This window comes from Mesoplodon bidens (genome assembly GCF_964165515.1).
Source record: "Mesoplodon bidens genome assembly, chromosome: 1".
Classification (NCBI taxonomy): domain Eukaryota; kingdom Metazoa; phylum Chordata; class Mammalia; order Artiodactyla; family Ziphiidae; genus Mesoplodon; species Mesoplodon bidens.
In genome coordinates this window covers 208917342-208930589 of record NC_138176.1, presented here as the reverse complement: position 1 = coordinate 208930589, position 13248 = coordinate 208917342, and the positions used below count along the sequence as shown (strand labels likewise).

Genomic DNA, 13248 nt, shown 5'->3' with positions numbered 1-13248 from the left:
CCTTTTAACAAGATCCTCAGGTCATTTGCATATTAAAGTGAGAAGCAAGGGTCTAGATCTATAACAGGTGCTTCCCAAAGAGTGGTCTTCAGATCATCAGTATCAGCCTCACCTGGGAACTTGGTAGAAATGCAGATTTTCACCTGCTCCAGGCCTACTAAATTAGAAACTGGGGGTGAGCCTCAAAAAATCTAGTTTTGTCAAGCCCTCCAGAAGATTCTGACACACACCAAAGTTTGAGAACCACTGGTTTAAAACGTGAAGGCAGGCACGACTAAGGGTATTCACGCTAAAAGAAAAAAGATGAGCTAGTATTTCCCAAATTGTATTGTGTAGAATACATAGATGTTTTTAAAATATATTTAAGAAATGCATAGTTAAAACTTATTTTTCTTTTTCATGGTAAGATTACTCAGTTTAAATGTGCACTGTGAATCTCTGAGATAGTTGATGGCAATTCCCAAATTTATTTGGGAACATTTAAGATTTAAGCTATAGCAGTCCATTCAGATATTACATGATATGTCTCATTTTCTGAACAAAGGATTAACAATTTGAACCTGTTTTTTGAGTAATGTCTCTTATTGCCTCCTAGAAAAAAGGCTGAATAGATTATAGCTCTGGTATGTTCACATGTACTGTCTTATTTGTGTCTCGACAACTCGCTAAGATATTGGAGAATTATCCTCCAAGATGGTGAAGGGACACACTAGTAAAAAAAAAAAAAAAAAAAAAAAACACAGACTCAACCAAATTCTGTAGCTTTTCCAAGGTCAGAAGGATCCTCAGGGAGGGAACACCAAAGAAGCTGGTCTGCTGGTTAATTGCCCAGGGTGCCCATGCCTGAGAAGCTCTAAACATCACTGGAAACACTAAACATCTCATGGAGAAAATTGTAATCCATTAGGGTGATTCTTGGGGAGAGAACTTCATGGGGTTTAATTGGACTACTTTAATAAGCAGCACAGAGTCAGGGATTGAGAGTCCTAAGGGAGACTTTGGAGCAACACCAGCTGATCCTGGCCAAGGGCTTCTTTGCTGAGGGGGCTGGGCAAGTATAGGGCAGAGCCAAGTGGACCTGAGCATGTCAGGAAGTTGATCTCTGCTTCCAGGGATCCTCCACCTACCCCTTTCTCTGCAACAAAGTGCTCAGCCTTCCCTTTACATAAATGTTGAATAAAAATATCAAAAAAGCAACACCGTTGATTTGGGAGTGATCCAAATTATTAGCCTGCCTGTGGCAACCCTATAAATAAGTTCAACCTGGGTGTAATCAAGATTCAACTCAGAGAGGCTTATCAAATGCCAGTGCCTGTATTCCTCCTAAACAAAGTTCCCTCTCTTTAAACGCTTGACTCAAATATTTACATACAACTACTGCATTCAGTATAACCGCTCTACTTCGACAACAGCTAAAGTTGGTCTTGAGATAAACTGAACTGTGTTCTTGAACCTATTCCATTGGTTCCCCATCAGATTAGTGGGAGAGTGAAATTTATTAGCGTAGGCGTGAACTTCATTACAATCATTTCAAGAGATTCTACAGTCATTTTTTCCCTTTATTTATTTTTTTTGCGGTACGCGGGCCTCTCACTGTTGTGGCCTCTCCCGTTGCGGAGCACAGGCTCCGGACGCGCAGGCTCAGCGGCCATGGCTCACGGGCCCAGCCGCTCCGCGGCATGTGGGATCTTCCCAGACCGGGGCACGAACCCGTGTCCCCTGCATCGGCAGGTGGACTCTCAACCATGTGCCATCAGGGAAGCCCCCCCGCCTTTTTTATTTTCACAACATTTTGCTACAACCTGGAACTCAAGCAAGCACTGTAACCAAGTCAGGGCTCTCAAAGAAGCTGAGAATAAAGTCAAATCACACAGAATTCTGCATATAATAAATGTAGTCATTAGAAGTCTAAAAGACACTATTTCATCAACGTTATTTTAGTTTGAACCAGTTTAAGAGCCTAAACACTTAAGACTTAAGCCAGAGAAGTCTGTTCACATATTTCATAATATGTCTCATTTTGTGAACAAAGGATTAACAACTTGAATGTAAGAAGCAGGTGTGAGCACTCTTGATAGGTCAAAACCTTAACACCACCAAGACAAGTCTCTAATTTCTGGGCACAGTACATGGCATGCGTGAATTTTGTTTCAATATGTTTTCCATAGTGATAGCTTAGCAAGTCACATGACCATATTCTACCCAGACTTCCATTCCTAGTGGCAGAATTATTTGCTGATGATTGAAAGGTCATGTAAAACAGATGTGAGGGCAGCTGGATTTTCCAGCTGTGCTTCAGTGGACTTAGCAGTGGTGCCTGCTATTACCAAACAGCAGAGAGATTTTATTTCAATTGAGCAAAAAAAGAATCTTAGGCAACCTTGTCAGCATAATTGGATGTATATGCAGTTTCTCACCTTTTCCACCTTCCACTGTTCACTCAAGGCCTGGAACTAACTTCATCACACTGCAAAGGTAACAATGAACTGGGTGTCAACCACCCTGACCTGTTTTCCAACGTGTTATAAATAGGTTATTATGGACCTCTGAGTGTGGAAGTAATGGAAATTGCATTTCCTACACCTTTCTCATTTGTTTGGTATCACATTGGGTATCATCTCCACTTCAAACTAACGTAACTTACTCTCATTATTCCTATGCTTCTTTGAAATGAAGCAACACAAAGACAGCAAATGGTGTGCATTGCAGAGGAGGCTACTGCGTCACAAATACCCTTGAAGAACAGATGGTCCATTTGCAAACCTCCCAAATATTGACATCTGTGTGGCAGGCAACTGTACAAGTCAGATAGATACAGCTTTAAGTTTTACACATTCTATCAAAATTAAGTAATTCCTAAAACTGTCCTTTACTAACTGAATATACGGGAATTCTCCCTTATGAATAAGAGGAACTCTAAGGGAATGTGAATGAAATTCTACATTTTCTCTCTAATCTTTTAAAAAGTCTAAGTCTCAGATTTGCCAGTTAATAACTCTGTTGCTAGAGAATCATTTCTCTTGAGTCTTCATTTTCTCATCTCTAATACATGGGTTAAAAATACTTGACTCTCCACTTATTAGAACCTTACAGCGTATTAGTGTACCCTAGTGTGAGAGATGAGATAATATGCCACACAAGTTACAATGACTATACAACAAATTTAAGTTATTATTATAGATCCACTGGACTTGATCTTTCATGGTTTATTGTGAAGGGGAAATTATTCATCTCTTTGCTTTCTATTACTAATATGAAAATAATCGATGTCTTCTATTTGATAGGGGTTTAGGTTTATACAGAAAAACTTCTATTAACTGAAATTCCAATTAACTAACCACGAACTTTCATTTAAGAATGTTTTACTCATTTTAACCATAGGAAAGCATTAGTACAATAAAATAAACTCATTAAAGAACCTTTGCGTTATATCTTAGGATATATCCAACTCAATCTCTAAAATACTCAGAACTGTTCAATTATATGGTATGTTTAGATGGTAGCTCTTGAAAAAAAAACAATCAGTGCTACATTATGTTTACTTTGCATATTGAAGGTATACTAATTATCAGAGAATTCTGACAATAAAGAGAGAAGTTAGAAGAATTTCTTGTTCTACTTTCCACTTCATCAAGAATAGGCATTGGGCTTCCCTGGTGGCGCAGTGGTTGAGAGTCCGCCTGCCGATGCAGGGAACACGGGTTCGTGCCCCGGTGCGGGAGGATCCCACATGCTGCGGAGCGGCTGGGCCCGTGAGCCATGGCCGCTGAGCCTGCGCGTCCGGAGCCTGTGCTCCGCAACGGGAGAGGCCACAACAGTGAGAGGCCCACGTACCGCAAAAAAAAAAAAAAAAGAATAGGCATTGATGTTCTGGATAACGGAGGTTTCAATTTAGTTGAGAATCTAAAGTTTTATTTGGTACCCAGACATGCCAATTAACAACGAACTGATTTTCAGTTCCAAATTCACCCTTCAGTACCTGCTCCGTGATACTGCACCGGACTCTTCAACCATTTCTCCTTTACAGTGAGCACAGGGTTAGGCTTTGTCAGCTGTCAGCCAAGGAAGCTGAAGGAGCAGTGCAGAAGTCAGGGGCTTCTCTTCCCAGCCCCAGGTACTGCATTTGGCTTTGTCTTGCTCCAGCTGCATGGTTCAATCTCGGTGCAGGTGTGTGGGAACGTCTGGGGGAGCTCTGCCTCAGCTGTGTGTCCAGCGTGCACGGGCCCTCAATGACCTCATGTCCCTGGCCTGGGCCTGGTGACCGCCTTGCCAAAGCCCCCCTCGACGTGGATACTGCCGGTTCCAGGCCTCGTGCCCCCAGCAGTACCCCAATGCCCTTTGCACACCTACCTACCGGTCTTAGCTTACCTGTATTCGGAGGGTTGTTTCCTAGCTCTGGGCAACTGAGGACCAGCTCTGGTCCAGAGAACTTCTGTGTCATTGTGAGCTGCAACCACACTTTCTTCAACAAGGTCTGACCTCCAGCCATGGGAAGGGGGCCTCCTTCTAAAGTTGGTCTTCCTTGGGTCCTCTCTCTCAGCCCAAGGTTACCCTTTAGAGTTCTCTTTACATTTTCATACTTATTTTCCTACCATAGCTTAGTTAATGCTTTGCATTAAACTTCTCCTGTTAAGTTATTGTGTAATATCTGACTCTTGATGGGATTTAGGCTGATCCACCAGGACTAATCAAACACATTTCCCTTGCAAGCTCTAATTCATACTCTGAACATCTATATTATGTTGATATATTGTTAAAGATCATCTACAACTCCCTGATTCAGGCATAAGAAAACTATAATAGATTCACATCGTTGATTTGTATCTTTTCAGGCATTAGTACTGGGTTCACTTCAGTGTCTCTCATCTCGCTTATTAAGTTCATTTTTATTTGAAGTATTTATAATAGTACCAGAAAAATTAGTAAGCAGTAGCATAATAGAGCAGAATAAATGGTAAGTTTCAGTTGATAAAGCCATAATTACTTTAACTTATATTTCAAATTTCATACTTGAAAAGCACCATGGATTCTTCTGCTCTTCATTTCATTCAACTAAGGAGGCTTGGGATTGCCAATGTTCTCAAACAGGGTAGAGAAAACTTCCAGGTTCAGATGATACCAATAGCAGGTTACCTAAGCAAAAACTATTATTTATGCAAAAATTAATATTGGTAGAAGTCACTGGAGTTCAGTTTACTTTCCTACTTGCCAAGGGAACAGTTTGGCATATCAGTGATACACTAGGGGGAAAAAAAAATCAGAAGACACCTCTAAAGACTACTACAGACTACTAAACTACCTTAAACAAACAAACAATATTATTTTTGAGTAAGTGCATAGAATAGCACCAGCTGTGTGTGCTTTACAAGCAAAAGAAAAAAGGGGAAAAGGAAAGAAAAAAATTAAAAAAAACAAGTATATTTGAACTTAGCAAATGTGACAATTTAGAACATGAAGCTGAAAAACTAATTTAGAACCCAATTATTAAACAGAAACTTTGTCCCTTGGAACATGGATGCATTAGAGACCATGTCAGTCAATTCATGGAGCTAGCACAGAAGTCATGTTCCTTGGGAGCGCAAGAGACATGGACAAATTATATTCTCTGTGAATTCTCAATTGTTTTATTTTTTCTCCCTGAGGTCAGTGATCGGTGCTTTTCTCACATGGAAATGTTTTCTTCTTTTACACTAAGCAACGGTTCCAAGCTTTCTTGTATATGAGTAACAGTTACAGATACAGGAAAAAAAATTCCTTCTTGGCAAAGTTTCATTTAATAGGGCTCCTCCAGTGTTTTGCCACTAAACACACCTTACTTTTCCCCAGCTCTGTGTTTAAGGTGTGGAAGCCACACCCTTCCTATTAATCATGGATGCAATCTTGCTACCTACTCAGTCAGCTTCTACATCATGGACTAAAGAGTAAAAGTTCAGTAATATAATACCACAGACAATCCATTCTTCATAACATGAACAGTTGAGAGGATCAGACACTTGTCACCAAATACTATCCATATCTGCTTAGTATGATAAACATACAGGCTACTTTGACTTTCGGAGGGAAAGGGATTCTTTCACAGACTTCTGGACTTGGTGTTTCCTGAGTTAAATGCTCTCATTCATAAATACAGCACAAAACTGTATCCGTCTGAGATTTCTGTTGGGTAGCCACGTGTCTAGCCCCTTTCCTCTTTAAAATTTTAAATACTGCAAAGGAACCACTTTTCCCTGGGTGGCTCCCACACTGGGGATGAAGCCTCCTCTGTGGAATTCTGGCACCTTATTAATTAGCGGTTATGAGTAGGAGCTGCTCGCTCTCAGCAACTCCTATTCTGCCACCAGTCAAGTGTGATTCTGTAATAAATTCCCACGAAGCAAACGATTTCTGGTAATTCTCCCTAATTAACACCAGGCCTGCTAATAATACATCAGGTCCTATGTGTTTCTGATATAACCAAGATCTTGTCTGAGAGGACTCAGAAACGGAAACCGCCAACCTAAATTAAGCTTTTGCTGGCAGAAAAGATTTTATATGTAGTTCTGTAAGAAAACCTTTGATAATCTTACATGGGGGACATTTTGACCAGAAAACATTGAATGACAGGGAGGCTTGTTCTGGTTTGAGCACTGAATGGGGACTTATTGTGAACATACACTGTTGAGTCTTAAGCCTATAAATCTTGTACTGGATTACTGTTTCTTAATGAAGGAATGACAGATCTCTTATTTTGTCGGTGCGTTTTAATGTGCAATGACGTGATTGATAGAAACCAAACAGCAGCTATTAAAATGTCAGATGCAGACTCGATGTTCTTATAAGTTTGGCTTCTGGAGTTTCATATACTGTGAGCAAATACACTTGAATTTGTCTTTTATTCCAATATACAGCCTGCAACAGAAACATTCCTCTCAAATTTACACAGTTGGAAAAAAATCTGAAAGCAATGATCAAACAAGGAATAGGTGAGCCTACCTAGTTACAGAAAAGTTAGCTGATGAGATCAGAATGAGTTAAAAATGAAGTAACGTACCCTGGTCAATGAAAGACATGAAAATGTAGATGACAACTGATGTTGTTTGAATATGATATATGATACAGTATAATGCTTGATAGAACAGGTTACTCCAATAAATTTCAGCAATAAATATTTTTAAAAGAAAGACAATTAGAGCTTACTTATCTATTCACAACCATTTATTGTGCACATGCAGAGCATAAATATGGATTAAAATAGAATAAAAGTGACAGTATTTTCAAACATATTGTTTCTGGGACATTCTGATAGGCAAATACCATAAAATAGGAATTCTCCTAAGAATTATCACATCTCAGCCAATCCTGTGAACATGATTTTTTTCCCATGACTTAATGGAAACCACTTGCCACCCAAAAAGAAAAACCAGGAAAGACTGTCTACATCACTGCAGCCATTTATTTACTGAGTGTGTGCACATTAAGGTATTACTATACTGATTATATTTCTCATGTGGTTTTTAATTAGAAAATGTATCCAAAAGCAAAATAGCACAGACATATACAAATTGAAAAATGTAAAGAAACAGAAGATAGAGATTAACACATAAGGCAAATGACACATTGAAAATCCAAACCCAAAACCTTAAAACATTTGGGGGGTGATGGGGGACAAAATGAAGCCACATTAAATTTGTGTAAAATTATTCAGTGTGTTTTCCCTTCCCTTATGTCTGAAAAGCTTCCTTCAATAGGAATGACTAAACTCCAAATATCACAAAAATGTTAATATAACTCTAGATTCACACTTGAACAGGCAAGAGGAATTATTTTCTATAAAAGTGGTCCTTGAAAATGGTACCATGAATGCCTTTTTTGTTATAGATCATTTTTAAACATAATGCTGAACTAATATTTTGAAGATTAAACTCTTATTTCTACTTGTCTTCATACAGTGACCAAATGATCAGGTTTTAGTTTTAGACTCTAACTGTAATCTGAATCAATAGGAAATACACATGCTACAAGCATATGCAGAGGGCATTATTTTTAGGCTGCTACTTCAGTGAGCAACATTCCGTCCCTGTAAAATGCTGTACTTTTGAACCGATCACTAACATCTGGAAACTGGGGAATTCGAGCAGGGGATGCTTTAGAGTCATGTACTGTGATCTTAATCTGTATTATCCTAAGCACAACATTCCAAAATATACATCTAGAGAGACTAAAAGTAATGCTCTACAATAAAGAGGTAATAATTAAAAAAAATGCTTCTGACATGGAATATTTATAATCAGAAAAATAAATATTCAGGGAGCTCACCAGGAGATTAAAGTGCTCTCTGCCAGTTATTAAAAGATTAATGCTGGTGTATTAAATATGGCATTCCCCACTGCAAAATACAGAGATTCTTCTGGGTTATAATCAATATTTATTTCACAGGATTAACTGTTTTAGGAACAGACAGAAGAAGCCTTTGCCACAGAAGAGAAGGACAAAGCACAAAGACAAAATGTTAAATTAAGAGGCGACGTTATCCTTTTAGGGATAAAAGTTAGAGAAATGCAACATTATACTCCATGAATAATATGCAGAAAGAAAAGTGTAATAAAAACGAAGTGCTTAATGTAAGATAACTTTATGAGAAATCCAGGTCAAATAAAATTCTTTGAAGGAAATACCCAAATGCCATTCCAATGCCACTGACTTATCAAATACTATCTTGGCATATAATCTGTAAAGGCAAAACTAAATAACAACAACAACAACAAATCTCTACCACACCAAAACAAAACCACCAACTTACTTTATGTTGTGTAAAGCAAAGGACTGACACTAAGATAATGTGACAATGCACATAGCCGGCACGTCTTCTACAGGTGGTTTCAGCAGCAATGGGAAATAATGCACAATTCAGTTCCAGCTTTTAGAAAACAAACAACAAGAAACTTCCTGCCTCCCTACAGATGCAGGGTGAGGAGGTAGTTTGGGGCTGCTATTGGTGAACCATTTAGTTTGCTACTTCGTGTCACCCTTCTCATTCTTTTATCCCAGTTAATTATTATCTGCATGTTAAGTCTGCTAGACGATAAATTAGCAGCTTTCAGGACAGATACCTTGAAAAGTTCTTAGGGAGGTTAAACAAATATTATAGCCTACCGCCCCCCCGCCCCCAACAAACATGCACACAATGGAAGTGAAGTCGCAAGTGACTGATGAGACAGGCAGGGCTTGGGGCTCAGTCTCAACTATAAAAGCACCCTTCCCCAAACAAACTTAAATGAGAACTCAATGTGATCACGGGCTTTTGTCCATTTTGGTAACAAAGGAAAAAAAAAAACTATCAAATGCCATAATCTCTTTTCTCAAATATCAATAGGATCCACAATTTTACCACAATTGCTTCTCTGTCTTCCTGTGGTATCTACGTAATTTTTTCCCTAAAATGAAAAAAACAAAGAAAGGCTGGTCTGAATAATTAATCACGTTCCTCTCTATACTATCAAACCTCTGTGAATTCCAAACTTCATGATTACATTTGGAAGTGGTTCATTTATTATTGAGAAAGAACTACCAAAAGAAAAAAAATCTAAATTTTTGTCACATCCCCAAGCCAATCTTTTATTTTTCCAATGTAGAACTAAAGAAAAAAAATTATTCTGCAAAGAGAAATTTCAAACCTTCATCAGTCAGTAGTATAACTCTGAAACTGATCTAATTGATTCATTGTCCAAAAAGGGGGAATTTAAAAACTTTTCTGATCTAATCCTCTGATTTACCATAATTCCCAACCGCATTCTTTTCTATTTATTCTCTTTAAAGACAGAAAACTTTCAGAGTCCAAAGTTATTCAACAAGCTCTTTACCTCAGCATGGGGAAGGGAAAAAAAATAATTTGACTAATATAGGTGGTGAAACATACACAATGAATAGAAATGGTCATATTTTAATAAAAGGCAAAAATTTAAAGTTTATAAGCTATATGGTAGCTTTTTTGGGGTGGAGGGGATCAGAGAAAAATATAACATCTCTTTTGGGCATGACACATTTTGATCAAAATCTCATTGGCCTTTCCTACTGGAATGATCAACTGTAAAGACAAAAAAAAAAAAAAGTATACAGTTTAAAAAACCCTGACACCTACTACTGATAAAATTCTGTTTAAACTCCTATTTATTGTTTTAAAGATAAACACTATTTTTTAAAAAAAACACAATGTTTCACTTATTAAGTGTAAGGCATTTTTACTGCCTTTTATAGATTTACTCACAACTACCTAGTAAGGAAAGAAGGTATAATTATTTCAGCATAGAGGTTGAAGGTTTTTATTCTAAAATTTAATTCTTCACTGATTTATTCTAAGATGAATTTAATAGTCAACCAGGAAACTGGCTTTTATAAAAGTTATTTTATGGGCAGAAAATGCAGGAAAAAAAGTAATAATAAACACCAAACTGTCTCTTTACTTTATGAAGCCAGATATTTCCTCATAGACTTGGTTTTCAAAGCTTGGAATTTATCCCTTCAGGGCCACTATTATTTTTCAAAACTCCATATAAATATTAAATCTAAAAATTAATCGGTGATTTAAATTCTCCTCTTTCTCTTCAAATTTCTTCTTTTCCCCTGGACTGTTGACTTTCAAAAATTCACAGAGTGAGCATGTTTCTTGCAAAGTGGCTTGTCCTTCTTGGAGAAAAAGGTCTGACCTTCCAAACTTTCACAACATACCTGAAAAAGAAGCATTATTTGAGAGAATATCATTATTTTATCAAGTACGCCTAACAAGGGGAAAATGATATTTTTACCCAATGGATAACATGACAAAGCACTTTAGTTGGTTGTGTTAGACCCCCTAACATTTCACGATTACTATTATATTCCATGGAATCTTTCAAAAGCAATGAAGAATGACTTTTTCCTGGAATGCATTCTAATTTATTTAAACTCACTGATCATTATTTTTCTCTATTGGGAATGACTACTTGGCCCTAGTGAAAAAATTAACACATAAATAGGTCACATTAAATATAATTTCTCTTCTCAGATTCTAGCCAATGTTTTAAATCTGCCTCCTGTTGTAGAGAAACAAAGCATTCAGAGAAACAAACGAAAAAACCCAGCACACTTGCTTTGTCACCCATTCCCAAGCCCCTAAATACACAGTCACAGAATACCTGACAGTTCTTTTTAATTCACTTCTTTGCTTCTTTAAATGAAAACCCTAGTCAACATCTGGCTGCTGGAAGTTATGTCGTCGGTTAACTATTCACACTTATGTCTTCTTATTTTTCCTACTGTCTTTGTTAATTTTAATGCTCCTGAGCAGATCTACCAGAGAATAGGGGGCGGCAAATCTGCTAACAGTTGTTGCTTTTTATAGATTTTATGAAGTCTAAGAGATGGATGAGGTAAACAAGACAGGGTTCAATGGTAATGTTTGAGGAAATTATTTGACTTCAATTAACAAGCCTTTTCCCCCTTCCTACAATGGGTATTAAAAACTATTAGAAATATTAAATATAATTTAAAAAAACAAACATCTGAACAGAATACTTCATTAGATATTTACTTCTAAATTTAAAAAATATATATCTTAGGTTCACATTAATCTCTGAATCTATACTCATCATTTAAAATAAAACCAAAAATATTAAAATATCAAATGAAAGAGGTAAATATATTACTACAAGTTGATTATAGTCTCAAAAAGAAAAGAACATTCATAGGCTATTACGAAGGAAGGAAATGGATCAACATACAGTTTAATTCCAGTGTTAAGTCAGTAATAGATTTTTATAACAGTTTACTTCTATTTTAAGAAGTACCTATGTTTTCATAAATTACTAAAAACACTCCAATAAAACATAGTTTAAAAAAAGTAAAAGGCTCTTATTGTTTTAAGAAATATACAGCTTCTCCTTATGAACAAAAATGTATCAAAAATAGGATTTTCTCTAAAGGGGTAAACATCATATTCTGTGCCAAACAATTTCAAAAAGAACCGAAAATTTTAATAAACAATGTTCAAAATCACTGTAAAAATATTTCTAGGTGTGAAGTACTGAAAGGTATAAAAACTGTTATTTCCATTTAGTGCTTAGGCTAGAACCGGCCGTACCGTGCTCCTTCAATTCAGAAACAAGAGTTTACTTACTGAGCATACAAAGCAAGTGTCGTGCCAGGTGTAGGCCAGAGCTTCCAGGAACATGTCACCAGCTTCTATGGGAAACTCACATCCATGGCATATAGTGCCAAAGAGGGCATAATAATCTGTATTGGGGCAGGGGTAGGGGTAGACACAATTGAAACACGACAAAGCTTTAGAATGATAGGTTTTAGAAAAGAGCAACAAAATGGGAATTAAATGAGATGATGAAGACAAAGTTACTAGTAACTGGAAAATTTTCAGATGGCATAAAATTTGGCTTGAGATACACGCATCGTATATTTCAGGTTATCCCTGGTAAACGTTATATACGCAACTTAACATCCTCTATTGTATTTTTCCATATAATACTCCTCAGTTCTGTCCAACTTCTTAAATGCCCAAATATGCACGAAGAACACTGTTCTCTGATAAGTTATCAATAGCCACGACTGTTTCAATAAAATATAAGAGAACTTCCAGTAACTAGTAACAATAAGACTAATGAACATAAATGAAGAAGAAATACCTGATATTAGCAAATTTCATAGCACATCTGATTTGGTAAGGAAGAAAAACAAGTCACAGGAAACCTCCATGAATAAATGCTGTGACTGAGTTTCTGGCTGGACTGTATCACAACAATATTAGCCACCATTTCTTTTGCTGTATTTTCTTTTCCATTTTATGACTTCACGCTGAAAATCCTTAGCCAGAGAACACCTCTTACTTGACACAGATTAGAGTCATAAAATATTAATATCTTCCTTCTGAAGAGAGCAGTTTTGACAAAATGTCTCTGTATTATCACTAAATTAGAACTTACTGGCAATTTTCTTTTCTTTTCTGCAGCTGCTCTTACTATGTGTGTTCACCCATGGTTCACTCTGTGACTTTGGACACTTCCAATCCCACCTGGGCTGGAGGAGAAAGTAGGCTACCACCCGCGGCGCGAGTCACCTTTCCAGCAATCCTCAATACTCCTCAGTGCCAGCTGTTCAACACACACCCACAGAGCCCCACTGTGCACCAGGCGCTGTTCTAGGCACTGGTTGGGGGCACAGGGGAGAAGACAGACGGGGCTGTTCACCTCGTGGGACTTACAGTCTCATTGGGAGCAGGATGTC

At 37.4% G+C, this 13248-nt stretch overlaps 1 protein-coding gene across 2 annotated transcripts in view; it reads right to left on the bottom strand.

Moving 5' to 3' along the window:
- Positions 1 to 7176: 7176 nt before the first annotated feature.
- Positions 7177 to 13248, bottom strand: part of PDLIM5 (PDZ and LIM domain 5) — a 217039-nt gene continuing 210967 nt past the window's right edge. For both annotated transcript variants that reach the window (XM_081228028.1, XM_081228029.1), the window contains 2 exons: positions 12131 to 12246; positions 7177 to 10704 (listed from right to left, as the gene is read on the bottom strand). In XM_081228028.1, coding sequence (XP_081084154.1) covers positions 10615 to 10704; positions 12131 to 12246 — 206 coding nt within the window. In that variant the 3' untranslated portion in view covers positions 7177 to 10614. The remainder of the gene's footprint in view (positions 10705 to 12130; positions 12247 to 13248) is intronic.